This window comes from Aspergillus melleus, assembly GCF_016097325.1.
Source record: "Aspergillus melleus strain CBS 546.65 chromosome Unknown contig2, whole genome shotgun sequence".
Lineage (NCBI taxonomy): Eukaryota > Fungi > Ascomycota > Eurotiomycetes > Eurotiales > Aspergillaceae > Aspergillus > Aspergillus melleus.
This window is the reverse complement of record NW_025763371.1, coordinates 4,652,261-4,669,430: the sequence shown is the minus strand read 5'-3', so window position 1 is coordinate 4,669,430 and position 17,170 is coordinate 4,652,261. Positions and strand designations below refer to the sequence as shown.

The following is a 17,170-nucleotide window of genomic DNA, read 5'->3' as shown; positions in this document are numbered from 1 at the left end:
GAAAAAGTGCACTGGGGGTTGTCTGGTCATGTTTGTTTTGTGTTCTTTTCATAAAATTGATCAGAGTCTGGGTGAGGATAGTGTATTGAGAGCGTTGCGGGGTTGATGCCGTTGATTTATCAGCGATGCGGCGAAGCTCCGTCTAAATCAAGTACAGCTTGTTTTATTAAGCATTGGGGGCCCGAAACATTGGGTCTCCTAGAGCTAATTTCCTTCTCATCCAGCATGCTGGGTGGACGGCGGGTAAGGCTGATCATGAGCCGATTATCCTGACGCCCATGAGAGCGGCCATTCTCCCTCTAGAAGGCTTCACACATCTCGCGGAAAATATTGGAACACAAGTTGAAGACTCTCTCAAGATCCAAGCAGACAGGACAAACAAGCAAAGTGATGATTGATATCCCAGAGCAGCCAAAGAAATGGCCTTACGGAGTAGTATGGAGAAGGAGGGAAGGAGTCTTGGTGGGGGAAGAAGCACTGGACTGCTGTCACCTGCCTGTGCTGCCTCAGGTCTGCTATTTTGCGTCTCCCGGGTCTGGTGGCTTCCTCTCCAATCCACACCTCTCTCTCTCATTCATCGTTTTCATCAATTTACAACCCTCCTCTGGCACTTTTCCCTTCGTCTCTCTCATCTCGCTGTGACCCCCACTTCGTTCCCAACAACAACTTCCGACCAACGGCAAGACACATATGTACAGTCGCACAAAAACTCTCTTGAAACCAAGGATATCCTGGTCCAAAGAACGCATTTGAGCTCTCATGTACTGACTAGCTTGGGCCGTTGAATCTACAGTCCGTGTGATCAAGCCAAGCACCCGAGTGGAGCACCAAAAACAAATCACGAAACACCGCCAACTCACCAGATAACCCGGGTCGGTAGCCCACCTTCCTCTGTGCCCTGTCGTCCATCACGTCGAATGTTGGTGGCATTTCAACCATCTCTCCTCTGTTCCATAATTTCTGTTGTTTTGAAGGTCCACTATTTCCCGGAAGATATTGTGCCTGGGCCACTGTGACTCTGAGGGCTTGGTACGACAGAGTGTTGATCCTCCACCACACACCGATCCAACGTCATCAGGGGAGACCGCATATCGGCAAACGTGCTGTGGTTATTGCACATAACAGACGACAGTCTATGCACAGCACATTTTGTTTATCTTTTCATCATCAATTATGGGAATAGTCAAAGAGCTTGTCGAACTTACCCACCATACTGACCATATCAGTCTTGAAGCCTCTCCAGGGCCCGCCGACAGCAGATTAAATTCTGAATTCTCACCTCCCGTATCCACCCATTTGGGTCGTATCTATAAAACCCTAAAAGAATCACCGGAGTCCGATTTCCTTCGGGATGTGCAACACGAGTCCCAAGATGTGATTGCCACTCGCCAGGGGCCAGCAAACCCTCTCACCTCCTTGGATACATTTGCTGCGTACATGTCCAGCCCAGCGTCGTCTGCAGTACGCCCCGCAACAAGACAGGAGCTTTCTTCGCCAATTGCGGACTATTTCATCTCTTCGAGTCACAATACCTACCTGACCGGCAACCAACTGTACAGTGACGCAGCTGCGAGCGCTTATGCCAATGTATGCCCTCATCCCTTGAAAGTCTAGAGGCCCTTCCATTCGAGGCTGCACTGCACTTGCAGTGTATGGGTGCTTACTTGGTTTCTTCGGATTGGAGCGTTTGTGCGGAACAAAGTGTAACCATGCGTCACTGTGTCCCCTGCATAAAGCATTAGTCTTTAGAACCAAACTGGGTCAACGTTTCTCGGCACAGATACATAGCAGCTAATGGCATGATAGGCTCTTCTCACTGGTTGCCGATGTGTTGAAATTGACATCTGGGACGGTGACCCATCAGACAATGACGATGACACTAGCAGTAGCAGTAGCGACGACTCCAGCTCCGACGAAAAGAAGGTCGCTCGGCGTCAGAAGCAAGAAAAGCCAAAGAAGGAAAAGCTCTCCCGCATGAAATCCGTTTCGTCCAAACTGGGAGGCTTGTTGGGTCGCAGGTCGCCTCATCATGCTGAGTCTGCTCCCAAAGAAACTGGCGTGGCTGCTAGTACCGCAGTGCCGGTGCCGCCACGCCCAGAGCCCAAAGTGCTCCATGGTCACACGCTGACCAAGGATATAACGTTTCGGGACGTATGCCATGTCATTCGAGATAACGCGTTCGTGACGAGTGACCTTCCGGTCATTGTGAGTCTGGAAGTGCATGCATCACTCGAGCAACAGGTCACAATGGTGGAGATCATGGAGGAGACGTGGAAGGGGATGCTGGTCGAAGTCACACCCGAAATCGCAGCCACCAACAGCCTTCCAGCGCCTGAGGCTCTGAAACGAAAGATCCTGATTAAGGTGAAGTATGTGGCTCAAACGAGCCAAGGAGAGGCGGACGACGCGGAGGATGATCGCACGGACGAGCTCGAACCCTCGAGCCAACAACAACCCAGTCAGGGTGTATCCAATAGCTTAGCTACCACCGGCGATCCCACCGCCCCACCGCCCAAAAAGCCCTCGAAGATCCTACACGATCTCAGTAAATTGGCCGTTTTCACCAAAGGATTTCATTTCAGCCACTTTGCACAACCAGGTAAGTTTGAACGAAAGGAAAAGACTAGCTTCATGGCTACCCGATCACTTTCCCACATCCCGGTTCGAATTCAATCCCCCACCCCCAAAGGATCCGACTATCCGCATATTAGCCCACATATTAGCCCAGTATCGACCAAAGGCAGGGACAGAGCAAAAGTTAACTTTCCTTTCCCCGTCTGACAGAGGCCAAAGTCCCCGGACACGTGTTTTCCCTTTCAGAAAATGCGGCTCGGGCAGCATATGCGAAGGAGCGGGACGCGCTCTTTGAGCACAACCGCCACCACTTCATGCGGGTCTATCCGTATGGGCTGCGCGTAACGTCCTCCAATTACGATCCGACCTCCTTCTGGCGCTGTGGCGCCCAGATAGTCGCGCTGAACTGGCAGTACCTAGACAAAGGAATGATGCTCAATCACGCCATGTTTGACGGTGAGCAGGGCTGGGTGCTCAAGCCTCAGGGTTATCGCGGATCCGACCCCCCTGGTGGAGGCAACATCGTCCGTAGCCATCTTGACCTGACAATTGAGGTCCTCGCCGGCCAAGCAATTCCGCTACCTCCCGGCGACACTAGGGAAAAGGGGTTCCATCCTTACGTGAGCTGCTCGCTGCACGTCGAGACGCCGCCGGAGGAGGAGACCGAATCAGCCAACGCAGACGATAGCACCGATTCCGAGGAGACTAGCTACAAGCGGACCATTAAAAGCGACTCCGGATCCAACCCGGACTTTGGCGGGCAGAAGCTTCAATTCCCGAAACTGTCGGGAATCATCGAGGAGTTGACCTTTGTCAGGTACGTCTACTATGACCATAACAGTACAAGTAATATCTCGGTGTGGGCTCCCAGCATTGTGTGTCACACAACATTGGCTCGGCGCGCTGAGCGACACTAGAAAAAAAAGAAAAGAAAAAGGCAAAGAGACGACGAAAAGATAAGCGGAAAGCGCAGGAAAAAGCAAAAGCAAAGGGGCCCTCACCGAAGATTGTTTCCTACGTACTGGCGTTATGTAGTATACCGTACAAAACTTGATCTCAACCGGCTAACACACGATTGCTCCTGCAGGTTCAAAGTCAAAGACGACGAATTCGGTCGCGACTCCATGGCCGCCTGGGCATGTATCAAACTCAACCGACTTCAAGCGGGTTATCGCCTAATCCACCTCCTTGACTGCGCCGGACGCGCATCTGGCGGTGTCCTCCTCGTCCACATCACCAAGGACATTTCTTAAAGATTACATATAACAGCTGGCTCTTATACATAGATCACTCCATGCAGGTGCCGATTGCGGACCCAGAATGCCATAGAAAACACTTAAGTAAGAGATACGGATACGTGCATTGCATTGTGTATCAGATTCGTAGTTCTATATTAAGAGGCCTGTCAAATTTGACTGATTCCGACAGCAGTCATCTCCCGGGAGTTCTATCATGCAAGCCATCGAGGTTTGTACATGATTTTTCACATCTCCAGTGGCAAAGTCAGTCAGAAACGAGGGGTAGTTAGCGGAAAGAGCTGAAATGAAAAATAAGATTAAGTAAAAGAAAAAAAAAAAAAAAAGCAATGACCTCTTAAAAGAAAGAGGAGAAAAATCGAAATCGATGAATAAATTATCTAGGAAAAGCAAATAGAAAGCCAAAGTGGAGGAAAACGAAAGAAAAAAGTAATTAAAATAACGTCCCACTTGTGCCGCATCTGAAGCGACCCTAGATAAGTCCGACAGGTATGCAAAGTTGCAAACGCACATGCAGCCGGTGTGCCTTGGTCTTTGCGTTTGACTTTTGACGTGAGTTGGAGCCGACGATGGCTATTGACCTGTTTGAGTGAGTGGAGACCGGAATGATGGTGGGTAAGCGTGCTCTCTCAATCCTTTATGCATTCATTCAATTTTTTGGGTCTTTGCTCTAGGAGGGGATCTGGATCCGATTCTCCTGAATAATGGCTTGATCGAGATCAACTGTACTGGACCAATTTGGATAGAGTCTGGCAAAGAAGGTGTAGACAAAAAGGATTTAGCCACTTCCCGTTTAATCTATGAATTGAGGTATATCGATTGTTGCCAGCCATCGGATCTTGCGAATTGATCATTTCCCGGTGAGAACGCCAGCCGAGATTCAGAGTCAATTACCTACCAAACATTCACCTCGGATTGGCGATTCAAGCGCTAACTACGGAGTAGTGTCCGTAGTTTCCTTTCATGGATGTCGTTCTGCGTATGCAACGGACACCCACGGGAATGGTAAACTTGCCGCTGATAACTGAATCAAACTTCGTACTCAGTCCGGAAAAAGAGACCATTGGTGGTTCCAATGAGAATTCCAAATCCGCAGACCCCGCCGGATGGTTGACTAGCGGTGTGGTGATAGTTTCTCATACGGAGCATGCTTGGATAGGAGCGAGTGGGCAAAGAAATTTGATCAATTCATTGTTTGTTTGCGCCGTATCCACACGGTCAGCGAGCGATCCGTAGGCATTCACTTTCGAAGAGGGGAATGGAACGGAATTCGGCGTTGGATTGGTTGCGACGGGTCTGGTGGAGAGTCCGATGCAGCTATTTTGATTTGACACATATTGCTCCAGAATTGACCTGTCAACTTTTTGACGAAAATCAGCTCTCCCACCCATTTTCCCAAGGGTTCCCCTCACGAAATTGAAATGATCAATAAACCAAATAAAGATAATAGAACAACAAAGAGAGACAGAAGGAGAAAGAGAAAGTGGTACCGAGTTAGTCTGAGAGTCCGGCTCAAGGACTACCATTAGTGCGACCAGGTACCTATCCCGTTTCCAAACAAGAAAAGTCCCACGTTAAGAGGCCCAGACAGAATAGTCCCAAAACGATGCCACCTGGTATAGTCGGCGGACCGAGAAACCCGATGTAGTGGTGTGAAATGGGGAGTTTCAGTTACCTCATCTGGCGTTTCTTTACTGAAAAAGAAAAGAACTGAAAACAAAAAAAGTCAGAACAGGAAACAGGGGTGCTGAACGCTGCAAGACATCGGAGAATAAGTCGTCAACGACTGTCCTGTACAACCAACTCGCAATAACATGCTCGGCTTGGTGGGATAAGAACCCCAGCTCCACATTCTTTTATGTATCGAAAATTGAGATAGTTCAAGGCTAAAACCCTTTGACTGCTTCTGTCGACCAAGGGCCACTCGGCCAAGAATATGAGGAATATACTGATCAACGTCAGCGGGTGGGACCAGGAAATGGCATTTCCCCAGACCTGATAAGGTTTAGCTTCATGATCCCAGTCCCAGCAAGGGCGGTAAATTGCAGGTGGCTGAGCTACTGCGTTCAAGAAGGGGTAAAGGTCGAGCGGACAGCTTGGGAACCTGCGCTTGCATCTTCTACCCGTCGAATCAGCTATCCCCAAACCCCAGTAACTGATTTGCACCGGAAAACCTAGGGTATCAATCACTCGACTGACAACCGATCCAAATGGTGAACTTTTCATGATTGGTCCATCTGATTCGATCCAATCATGCTGACTGCCATTGCATATTGGCTGAAAGAAGTTCCGTATGTATGCCCCCGCCCCCCTCAAAATAGCTCTCGCAGGATAGATCCCACAGGGAGTACTGTGGATGCCGTGACGGTGCCTCGGGGCATTAGCGCTCGCAGTGGGGCCCTGTTTTCTTTAGGTAGCAAACAAGTGGGCTTTGATCAAAAAATATTTTAGTGATGGAGCTTCCCGACTCCCAAGTTCTGGATTAACTCCAGTTTACACTTATCTGGCTGCAAGGCTGCCCGCAACGAATGGAGACTGGAGATGCATCATCCCATTAGCCAATCAAGGAAGATAAGGCTGGATCCCTCGCTCGGTAACCACAGAGAGATGTGTGCAATATTTAGAGGCGCGTCAATTGCATCCCTGTTCCAAAGACCCGTAACCACCGCACCGCTAGCTGCTAGCAATTATAACACCACTCAATTAAGACCCCGAGCGGGTCAAGCGTAGGAGACGGATTTTAGTCCATCAAGACTTGATGGGTAGCCTGAAGCCTTGAGGCGGCCCAGACCAGGGGATTGTGCTAGAAGTGGAATCGATCGCGTCCCGTTCGACGTCATTCGCAACAAGTCACATTAAGAGAGCGCGACAGAGGGAGAGAATCAGCGTCCGCGGTTACCGACTACCGAGTTTCTCTGGTGATAAGCTGCATTAACGGTTTCCAAAATATGCAGGCGATGACAGTGTGGTCCCCTTGCAAAAAAGCAAAATTATTATCGGAATTTCTTTTATTTCGTCTTGAATTTGATTTTTCGTCGTTGTTCTGGATCCGCGGATGTGCCTGCATGAGATTTCAATTATTTTTTTCCTCTTTTCTTTTTTTCCGTGTCTCTCAATTTCGTAAAATGAGACCAGCTTTGAGGGAGTCGAAACACGTATCGCACCCATGTACATGGAAAGCAGATCGCACTTTTCCAAGCGTTCTCATTTGCTAGACTGCAAACGCTTGTCATCAACGGGAATATCCGAGTAACCTGGGACCATCACGGACCCCAACATGACATGTTAGTTTGCAAGGGTTCTGGTGTGATTGATATTTGGATGCATGGATTTCATCTAGTCGTGTCTCCAATCGATCGATCGGCCCTAGAGCGAAGATCTCCCGATGACCAGTGCGAATTTCTGGGTTTCAGAGAGGGTCTTGGATCAACGGACCACTCGCTCCTCGCCAGACTCTATAAAAGGGCGACGGGTACCCCAAGGAGATTAAGCTCAGCGATCGAGGAGACGTGCGCCAGACAAACAACCGACTTCATTTAGACTTTGGCCATTGCGATTCTTCGGGGAAATCTTTTGGGAAATCGGGCCCTCTTTCTCTCTCTCCCTCCCTCTTTCTCAAAGGACCTTTCGCGCATTCAATCCTACCTTTCCCTCAAAAAGTCTTTTGTCAAGCTCGATCTTCTCCATCATCACAATGCCGGTAAGTGTCTTGATCGGTCATCACTCTGCTCCAAAAAAATCGCTGATTTTGTGTTGACCACGCCAAAGATGCCCGGAGTCCGCTGTCCCACTTGCCAGGGGAATGGCAAAGAAACCTGGGTAATTCCAGGCAAAGACTGCCATGTATGCGGTACATCATGCTGAAAAGCACAGTTTGGTAAGCCCAAATCACCGCTGACTCCGTCTGGAAAATGTCGAAAGCCGAAGCTAATTGATTGATCTCGACCGACAGACTCTTTGAAAATATGAGTCGACGCTAAAGACACAAAATATTTCGCAAGAACCCTTGGATAAACGGACAGTCGAAGGTCCGTTCACGTCCAGGCAAATGCATTGGCTCGCGACCATGCTCTGTTTTCTTTTCCTTTTGCTGGGGGAGCGAGGACGGGGGAAGAAGGGACAGGATGGAATGGAAGCAACCAAGACCCGATCGCATGAGACCTGGAATCCGACATCGACAGGCCGGGCTGGGATTAGTCGCGCACATGAAAAGGACATGGAGACCAGAATGTACGATACAGAGTATCCAGAGGGAGAGTAATGAAGTGATGATCAACAACGGTTCCGGATCCATGGAGAAGTAGATGTGAGTGTTGAAGGAGGAAGGAACTTCAACAGAGGAAGAGAGACGCGCCTTGTGCTCCAGGCATTCCTGTGCCTGATACTTCTGGCTTCCCTGCGAGATCACGAGACCATGTACCTCATGCACCCAGATAAGATCGGCGAATCAACGCGCTCCAATTCCGCATTAACATTCAGGAACCCAACGACGTCATTCCCCGCATCTCGCCATTTTGCCAGCATCACCACTTCATAGACCTCAGACTTACCAACTAACTTGAGGGTTCTCTCTGACTAAACGAATACACAAGAATCCAATCCTCAGCCGTCAATATGGCAGAAACCTACACCATTGGCGCCCGCAGCGAATGCGAACGAATGGTCCGAGACTGGGGATTCGGACATGTCTTCACTTGGTCTGATGGAAGGTAATCATCTAGCCTTTGTAGTTCCCCAGTTGTTCTCTACCTCTAATGCATTGCATAGCAACTCTCATTACTCACCACACTCTCATCGTGGTCTGACAACCCATCTCATCCGCCAAGGGACCTTGACAATCACGTATCCCGAAGACAATGCCAGATTGCACAATGGGGAGGTGAAGAAGGAGACGTTCGGGGTGGGCGCTCGAGTGGATGTCCCCGCTGGGAAGCTTCATGAGGTTTGGATTGGGCCGGAGGGATGCGAGTATGTGATTGGGGAATGAATGGAGACGAATGTCAAATTGGAAGATGAAAGAAACTGAGTTGTTCGTTTTCCCCGGACTTGGGAGGGTTCATTATCTATCTTTATTGTACGTGTCTTTCCGGCGCTATATCGATACCAATTCCCATCCGTAAATTTTGTTTATCCGTCGTTTCTGTGTTGATTTTATCTTCCTCCACCGAAGAGTGTTCGTTTTGCATTACAGCAAAAGCAAACAGTGAATCCATGACCAGCTGGATACTGTCCGCTTTGATGCGTATCTATTCTAATAAATGAATCGGAAGTCAAGCCTGAACAGGACGTTAGTCTATGTCACGAGAACTACGCAGCACACGGAAGTAGATATCCCCTACCGTTTGTTTCCTCTATGAGAGTTCTCAGCCAAATACTGCTCCCTCTCCTCAGTGGACATGGCATCCCAGATTGCAGATTTTTGCCTAACAAGCCATCAGCAACTGGACACGTGTGACAAGGCACGATGAACTTACTTGTTACGCCAGACATAGTATTGTCTCGCGAATATGAAGAGAAATATGCTCACGACCGTCAAAGCTATGAGGACCTTGTTTCCGGTGCGATAATGAGGCTTGTCGTCTTCGCGGTAAATCTACAGACAGCAATGTGTTAGCCTCGCCTCGTCAATCTAGTTGATGAGAAGTTAATTATACTCACATTACCGGCGATAATACTCGACGCCTGAACCATCATGTTGTACAATGCACTCGCAACCGTTCGGGTACGGACCGAACCCGCATTGCGAGAGGTCATCGCTACAACGATAGCATGCACGTATGGAGCTCCAATCAAGAGAACGTTGATTATCCAGAGACCCCAGGGGCTGGTTCCATCGGGAAGAACCTCGAGTGCAATAAGCAGAACCAAGCACCACACTTCCGTCATGACGCCCAGGGTGAAGCGCTGGTTGAAACGCTCGGAAATCCACGTCCAAAAGAGCAGGTTCAGGATAAAAATGACATATGCAGGGATGGTCAGAAGGTTGGTCTCGAAAGTTCCGAACCCAAGCGACTTCAGTTGCAGTGTGATATAATTGGTAGCCGGAGTGTTGGGTATCATCCAGACCAGTCCCAAGAGGTAAATGGGCCACATGTCGTAATCGCAGACGGCATGCCAAAGCATCTTCGGCGTCACTGCCTGTCTGTTGTGCATACCTCCTTTGCTAGGGTCGTCTCGAAGCACGCGGTTTACCATGATCTTTTCTTCATGTTCATTGAACCAGCCGTCCTTCCCTCGAAGGCCACCCTTGGTCTGCGTGGGTGAGGCAGGCATCCAGAAAGCCGCGACGATTGCGATGATGCCGGTGATGAGACCCTCGTAGGCGAAAAGGTACCGCCATCCGCCTTTTCCATCGTCATCGCGGATGTGTAGAAACCCAAACGCCAGGAATGCACCGATGATCGCAGTTCCTTGGAAAGATACCCAGAAAAAGCTCAAGCGAATGGGCAGTTCCTTAGATTTGTACCAGAAAGAAAGGAACAAAATGGTATCCGGAATACTAAAAGAGGTCAGTACAACTTGCACTCACGAGACTCAGTTCTACTAGTAAACTCACAATCCACCCTCAAAGAGACCCAGAAGCGCCCTGCAAGTAAAATATCCTCCTTTGCTCTTGATGAAGGCTTGGCAGGCTGCGATCAAACTCCAACAGAACATCTGAATGGGAATCCATCGATCGGGTCCCAACTTTTTCGACAATAGCTGAGACGGAAGTTCCGCAAACAAGAATATGAGGTAGAAAATAGTCTGACCGGTGTTGTAGTCGTTGGTGTTCATGCCTAGGTCCTCTAACATGTTGTCGGACATGGCCTGGACGATATTACCACGATCTAGCTGGAGCGCAAAGAAGGTGACGCATGCGAACGTGCATACGCGCCAATCGATCTGCAGCAATGTCAGCGCCTTCTGTCCTTCCGGCTTTTTTGATCCTTCTGTTCATTCGTCTCGATTCGAACACAATGTGCACCACATACCTTTCTTATAATTCGCTTTTCTTCCTCTTCTGTCCACTCAAAATCTGGATCCCAGCGGTGAATACCCTCATACGAATCGATAGGCTTGTAATATCTCGGATCCTCGACGGCATCGAAAGCGCATTCGCCTAAATCTTTAACTCGAGCACGAGGCTGGTCCAGCGACGACGAGGATGTATTCCCCAACTGAGGTGCGTCCCCATCATATTTGATTGGGCTAGAGTCCGTAACTGTCCCCTTGGGTTCGTCCGCGCCCATTGCTGCCGAGTATGGACATGCGTCTGCTGTCTGTCCACGGCTAGAAACGGTCGATGGCAAAAAGGAGAACGAACACGGGCCAGACTCTTTATATGAAGACTTATTCTACAGAAGCTTTCGCACGAAAGAAAAGCTGCCATGCCGCCATCACGCAATTCTGGATCCCAGATGGACCGCTATCTCTCGAAACTAGTAGTAAACCCCCGACACTGTGGATAGCTGCCCGCGGCCAATGGTGATGCATGAATAAGTGTAGCCATATGCAGTTCAAAGCTTTTTGACTTGCTTTTTTTGCTGAGAAAGGTCGATCGCGGCCAGTGTCCGCAATGGTTGAACGTCATCAACGGCATTTGTCGTAAAAATTATACTGATAAGGCACTTGCCACGATAGGCGAGTTGATATGCATGAAATTGTACTATTGTTGTAGACGAGGATGCTTAAACGATGGGCTTCTATCCAATGGGAACCAAGTTGGTTATATCACGCAAATCGCACCGTGGTGACGTTATGGTGGACGAGTTAGATCAGCGTTAATTGACAGGGGGTCTTATTAGTCTAGACACCAGAGAGATTGGACCCTCAACAGACCCATCGTGTAAACCAGCGATACTCAGTGTAGACTGGGTTTGGAAATTTAGTACGGAATGTCAAACAAGCAACGGGCGGATGTCACCATCGGATTGGCTTATGGTGATATCTTTCGTCATCACCATCACAACATTGGGTCTGGCCTTGATTCGCCTTGAATGCTGCAGCATCGAAACGAAGATATACATCGACAGGGATGTTTTTTTTTCTCTTTTTTTTCTTTTCAACCGTGCCTGTTTACCGAAGCTCGTATGCCAACGTCGTGCAGTGTCCCTGATTGATTTTCAGAAACAAAAAAGGGCAAGCCATAGGGACTCAGGTTCTTCAGGAGAGAAACCTACTCGAGACGAGGCTAACTGGGGCCTAAGCGGGGTGGTTGCGTTTGGGTTCAGGGTTGGGGCCGTTTGCGCGACTGAGCAGCCCTAGCACGCCATGGCCGATCCACTCCTCTCTCTCCCCGAGATCTCTCGCTTTCACCTACCGTGTGCTTCAATTCACTCACGATGGCGACTTTTTTCATAAGTAGTAGCGACCTTCCATAACCGGCTATTCTTCTTCCCATTGACTCTTGCCGCCGTTAAATTCTCGACTGGGCGAAACCGAGCCAGTTGCGGACCGGAAAGCTGTCGTTATATTCGCCGAATAGGAAATCCTACCTGGCATCACACCATAAAGCAGCAATGCTTGATCAGCATCCTTTGCTGGGCAAAGTTGTCCTCATTCGACGACTTGCACAACAGGCTCGGGTTGCGAACCGTGTAACCCCGCGCCAGTCCATGGCGAATCCAATGATGCCTTCCATGTCGGATCAAAACATACCCCGCAGGTATTGCGCAAGCCCATAAGACGGATATTCGGGTACGATGAAGAGAACGGTATATCTGGCAATGGGATCCTCGTGAATGGAAGGCTTGATAGATAGATTGTCGATATTGCATTTCCTCCAGAACATAATCTAATCTGATCTGTTTCTCACCCCTGAAAATGGCTCCTTCCATCGCTGAGACCGTGTCTCTGCGTACGGCCCCTGCTAAGCCTCTCCGCACTGAGGGAGGCCATAACAAGGAGAATTTTGCAGGATTGAAGAACACCTACAATCACGACGATGAGATCAAAGGCACGACAAAGCAGCCTCCGGCTTCGTTTCCTCATTACCTTCCCGTCTGGGACAACGAGACCGAGAAGTATGTCGAGCTTGTATTTTCGAGTCGTCTGCTAGTCGTGCTAATCGAGTATCAAGATACCCCCCTTTGACCCCCTTCGAGCATTATGACCACGGAAAGGATGCGGATCCTACCTTCCCCGACCTCTTGCCCGAAGGCAAGGTTGAACTGGACCATCTGACGCCCACCATCGGTACCGAAGTCAAGGGAGTCCAACTGAGTCAGCTATCAAAAGAAGGAAAGGACCAGCTAGCGCTATTCGTTGCTCAGAGGAAGGTTGTTGGTATGTTGTGCCGTATGGGCCTGGAAATAAACAGCATAAACTAAGATCTTCCCAGCATTCCGTGACCAGGACTTTGCCCACCTACCAATTGACAAGGCCCTTGAGTTCGGTGGATACTTCGGACGGCACCACATTCACCAGACCTCTGGAGCCCCGAAGGGCTACCCAGAGATTCACCTCGTGCACCGAGGTGCCGATGACAAGAGCGGTGCTGAATTCCTAGCTCGCAACACAAACTCCATCACATGGCATTCGGATGTGACGTTCGAGAAGCAACCCCCAGGCACCACGTTCCTGTATTTCCTGGACGGACCTTCGAGCGGAGGAGACACCTTGTTCGCAGACCAGGCTCAGGCGTACAGACGCCTATCACCCGAATTCCGCAAGCGTCTGCACGGGCTGAAGGCTGTTCACTCTGGAATCGAGCAGGTTAACAACAGCTTGAACCAAGGAGGCATTGCTCGCCGTGACCCTATTACCTCGGAGCACCCCATCGTCCGCACTCATCCGGTGAGCCATATTCTTTCGAACATTATATGTGAGACTGAGATTTAACATACCCGTCTAGGTCACTGGAGAGAAGGCGCTTTATGTGAACCCGCAGTGTGAGTACAGCTTCTGATGCTCAGTGGACCTAGTACAGTTCCTAACAACCATCCAGTCACCCGTTACATTGTTGGGTTTAAGAAGGAGGAGTCAGACTTCCTCCTCAAGTTCTTGTATGACCACATTGCTCTGTCTCAAGACTTGCAAACTCGCGTAAGATGGCGCCCTGGAACCGTTGTGGTCTGGGATGTAAGTACCATGTGCTGTTCATTGATGCCCAAGCCGAAACTGACTATCGTAGAACCGCGTGACCGCACATAGTGCGCAGTACGACTGGGAGGACGGTCAGAGACGTCACATCGCAAGAATCACCCCACAAGCGGAAGCACCTTATGAGACACCTTTTGAAGCATGAGCAAGTCAACGTGGAAAAGGCCACTTGGGAGAAATGCTCAAAAGCTATTCAAATACAACGCGAGAAGCGGTACATAAAGAACGAAGTATGGAGTTAACGAATGAGAATTTCAATTTGTACTGGAATCAAAACCTTTCCGTCCTGGGCAAAAAATTGAAAGGAAGAGCTGGAGTGTGCCAACGCAGCTGCCTTGAAAACCATAGAGGAACTATGCCGGGTATAATAATGCTTTCTTCGCGGGTTACTGTAATCCCAACCTCTCGAGGAATCCAAGCTAAAAATAATATCCACCAACTGGAAATTTTCCTGTCTCAGCGAAAAGAGATATCAATGCCTAGCGTGAGATCAGCCCCAAATGGCGGATTCAATCAGCTCGACATGCATTCATCTTCACAAGGATCTGTAGGCGGAGGAGTGACTCTGATCGTTGGCGGTGGCATGGAGGATGCGCGTCCACGAAGTCCAGGCTTCTTGGCGTCGTGTGCCACGTCCTCGATATGGTAAGACTGGGGTTCGTTTGGGGCCTTTGATTGGGAGAGGACTGCTGTATTGGTCGGGCTCGAGGTACCGCTTCCCGCAGATCCGCAGTCATCCTTTATCGAAAGTCGTTCGAAAGCATTCTCAAACTGTTCCCAGGTGATAACGTCGTCGATTTGAGAAATTGTTGATGCCATGTGAGAATCTTGAGAGAGCGCTGCCATTTGGAGGCTAGTAAGCGGGGTGAATCTGAAAGACCGAAGAGAACAGTTAGTTACCATCAGATGAGATTCAAAATCTTCGGAGGTCAGCTTACAGGAGAGATTATTGACTGAGCTATGTATGCAAAGTTTGCGTACAGGTGTCTGTCGCGAAGAAAAATATAGGCGCACTGAAGGAAGGCCCAATGTATGTATGACTTCGGTAGGTAGTCTTGTGGTTTTAAGTAAGCGTGGAAGGGAAGTTGAAGAAAGCGGCGATGGAGATGGCCGGAGGAAGAAGAATCACCTGAAATGACCCCCGACAAAGAAAGTGAAATAAGGTACAAAGGCTTTCTTAAGGGGTGGCTCAAAAGGGAAGGTGCGTCTCGCTAGGCTCCAGGGCCATCGTCGGTTCATTGTCTCCTCAACCCTTCAACCGATCAAAGCGATGCATCACTGCCACTCGCCACTCCCGGAAATTCCTTGCAGACACGGGCAAGCCCTCACTGCTACCCTCCAACGACTTGAAGACAGCAGAGAAAACATAGGGCGGTAGGCGAAGCTCATCGAGAGACAACGACAAAGTCTTGCCGTTTTCGGGATGCAACATCTCATCCACATCGGTAACGGTCTGGAACAGAATCTTCATTGCCCTCTGTGCCGTGACACTGTGGTCAGGGCCGGAATTTGAATACCACAGGTCGGGATTGAAGACCCAGAGCTATATACCAGTCAGATAACGCAAGTTGAAAGGAGGATACAACAAACATACGAGCAAGCCGTTCTTCTGCCCACCGTGAACAACGAACCGTCGAGTGCTTTCTCGTTCTATAAGCTCCAACAATTGAGCGGCCACAACAGTTTCTATAGGGTGACTGTGCCAGGCAGAATTCCCGTCTTCATCTTGTTCCTCTGGCGGCGCACTTGCAGATATGCTTGTCTTGAACAATCGCCACCCTTGAGAGACAGTATCTTCCACGCCGATCAGAAAATCGCAATTCTCACAGTGAAGCTCTCTCTGCAACTCTAGCGAGGTTTTACCCGTGTCATCTGATTGAACCTGACAAGTAAAATCAGCAATTAGCTTGCTGCATTCGACCAACATAGATAAACAATTTAACTGCGGAACAAAAGAACGCGATTGAACACTTGGAAAGGTTATATTTGTGGGATATTACGCTCTGTTCTATCTGGTAAACGACCATCGAGTATGGCAAGAAAGCCCACAGATATTGCAGGTCAGCTACCATCCTCATTCCCACGGCCTCAAGCATGTACCTTGTTGTAATCACGTCGACCCCATGTCTCTGGGTCAGTCCCATGGGACCAAATCAACGAAGAAATAAGCAAGGCGCAGTCTTGGCCCCCAACAACTCGGTATGGATGAGGATAGCCACGAAATCCATCTCGAGAAAGAGGATAACTGCAACGTATCCTCCAACCAGCCAAAATGTTGGGCATAGACTCATGCTATGCAAACAGACCAAGACCCTGTAGCTGTAGGGCAGTTGTATCGAAGACCAAAGCATTGAGATGAAAAGGCCTCCTTCTTTTTTACCCAAAACGTGCTTTTTGAGAATTACGGGAAAGGGGCGACCCTGGCGTCATGAGTAGACACGGGGCAGAACGCAGAACGCAGAAAACAACAGTGGCAGAAGACCACCTTGCAAATAGCGTTTCTTACCTGTTTCAAACCCTTACACTCGGTTTGCGATATCAGAAACGTCGCCACATCCACCAGGACAGTACCAGGTATCGCGACCACTTGATTCGCAGCCCCATACCCCTTCACCGTTGCATTGGGGTCTTCGTCTTGCTTATCCTCAGGCTCCGGGTCCGGTTTATGACAGTGCCAGAAATCCATCATTTCTGCCCAATTCCCACTCGGAAGATCTTTCCAAATCCACCCAGGAGACCGCGCACCAGTTTCATCACCTGGCGAATCCAACACCACCGCCTCACACTGCCGACAACGCAGCTTAGTGGTAGGCGCCATATCATTCGTAGTCCAGGGCACGAACCCATCCAACGGCTCCTCTCTCGAAAGCAACGACTCGCTTTCACCGTCGATCTGCATTCGAAACGAATACTCCCGCTGATCGGCCTCGCATTTTCCCTCCCCGAGACCGCCGTCTCTTTGTGATGTGAGCGTTAACGCGCGACGAGAGGCTTCGCTGACGCGCGCGGGAAGCTTGATCGTGTCTGACACGTGGTCGAACGGGGGAGGCAGCGAGACGGTGATGGCTCGACGGGACTGCGAGAGTGATACGTCGGGGTGGATTCCCTGTGAGTGTAAATTTGCGGGAAGAGAGACGTAGAGTGTGATGTGTCGGATGTTGGGGAGAAGTTCTGCATGTAAGGAGAGGATGGGATCCTGGTCTTGATTAGTTTCTGTAGACATTCTTGGTTGTTTGTCGTGATATGGTGTCGATCGG

The 17,170-nt window shown here is 49.6% G+C and overlaps 6 protein-coding genes across 6 annotated transcripts; 3 read left to right on the top strand and 3 right to left on the bottom strand.

The window, feature by feature from the left end:
- Positions 1–213: 213 nt before the first annotated feature.
- On the top strand, positions 214–3,388 carry LDX57_004439 (putative phosphoinositide-specific phospholipase C). The gene is made up of 2 exons (XM_046086101.1): positions 214–1,587; positions 1,807–3,388. Exons 1-2 carry the CDS (start codon positions 1,174–1,176, stop codon positions 2,779–2,781), a joined length of 1,389 nt encoding a protein of 462 aa, XP_045942064.1. The 5' UTR covers positions 214–1,173; the 3' UTR covers positions 2,782–3,388.
- A 5,126-nt stretch (positions 3,389–8,514) lies between these two features.
- On the top strand, positions 8,515–8,817 carry LDX57_004438 (uncharacterized protein; the record flags this gene model as incomplete). Its single annotated transcript, XM_046086100.1, has 1 exon — positions 8,515–8,817. One exon carries the CDS (start codon positions 8,515–8,517, stop codon positions 8,815–8,817), a length of 303 nt encoding a protein of 100 aa, XP_045942063.1.
- A 264-nt stretch (positions 8,818–9,081) lies between these two features.
- Positions 9,082–11,062, bottom strand: LDX57_004437 (putative transporter; the record flags this gene model as incomplete). Its single annotated transcript, XM_046086099.1, has 6 exons — positions 9,082–9,106; positions 9,170–9,253; positions 9,305–9,423; positions 9,489–10,329; positions 10,387–10,715; positions 10,805–11,062. The coding sequence occupies 6 exons, from the start codon at positions 11,060–11,062 to the stop codon at positions 9,082–9,084; spliced, it is 1,656 nt and encodes a 551-aa protein (XP_045942062.1).
- Positions 11,063–12,635: 1,573 nt separating this feature from the next.
- LDX57_004436 (TauD/TfdA dioxygenase family protein) lies at positions 12,636–14,058 on the top strand (the record flags this gene model as incomplete). The annotated part of the gene is made up of 6 exons (XM_046086098.1): positions 12,636–12,835; positions 12,892–13,097; positions 13,153–13,607; positions 13,666–13,702; positions 13,759–13,892; positions 13,945–14,058. The coding sequence occupies 6 exons, from the start codon at positions 12,636–12,638 to the stop codon at positions 14,056–14,058; spliced, it is 1,146 nt and encodes a 381-aa protein (XP_045942061.1).
- Positions 14,059–14,426: 368 nt separating this feature from the next.
- Positions 14,427–14,759, bottom strand: LDX57_004435 (uncharacterized protein; the record flags this gene model as incomplete). Its single annotated transcript, XM_046086097.1, has 1 exon — positions 14,427–14,759. The coding sequence occupies one exon, from the start codon at positions 14,757–14,759 to the stop codon at positions 14,427–14,429; it is 333 nt and encodes a 110-aa protein (XP_045942060.1).
- Positions 14,760–15,159: 400 nt separating this feature from the next.
- Positions 15,160–17,136, bottom strand: LDX57_004434 (HECT-type E3 ubiquitin transferase; the record flags this gene model as incomplete). The annotated part of the gene is made up of 3 exons (XM_046086096.1): positions 15,160–15,456; positions 15,508–15,795; positions 16,420–17,136. The coding sequence occupies 3 exons, from the start codon at positions 17,134–17,136 to the stop codon at positions 15,160–15,162; spliced, it is 1,302 nt and encodes a 433-aa protein (XP_045942059.1).
- Positions 17,137–17,170: the final 34 nt, after the last annotated feature.

Bases quoted from the DNA above. Each gene is read 5' to 3' on its own strand.
- LDX57_004439 (XM_046086101.1), top strand. From the start codon at position 1,174: ATGGGAATAGTCAAAGAGCTTGTCGAACTTACCCACCATACTGACCAT. The intron at 1,588-1,806 runs GTATGCCCTCAT...ATGGCATGATAG, and splicing joins CTGCGAGCGCTTATGCCAAT to GCTCTTCTCACTGGTTGCCG.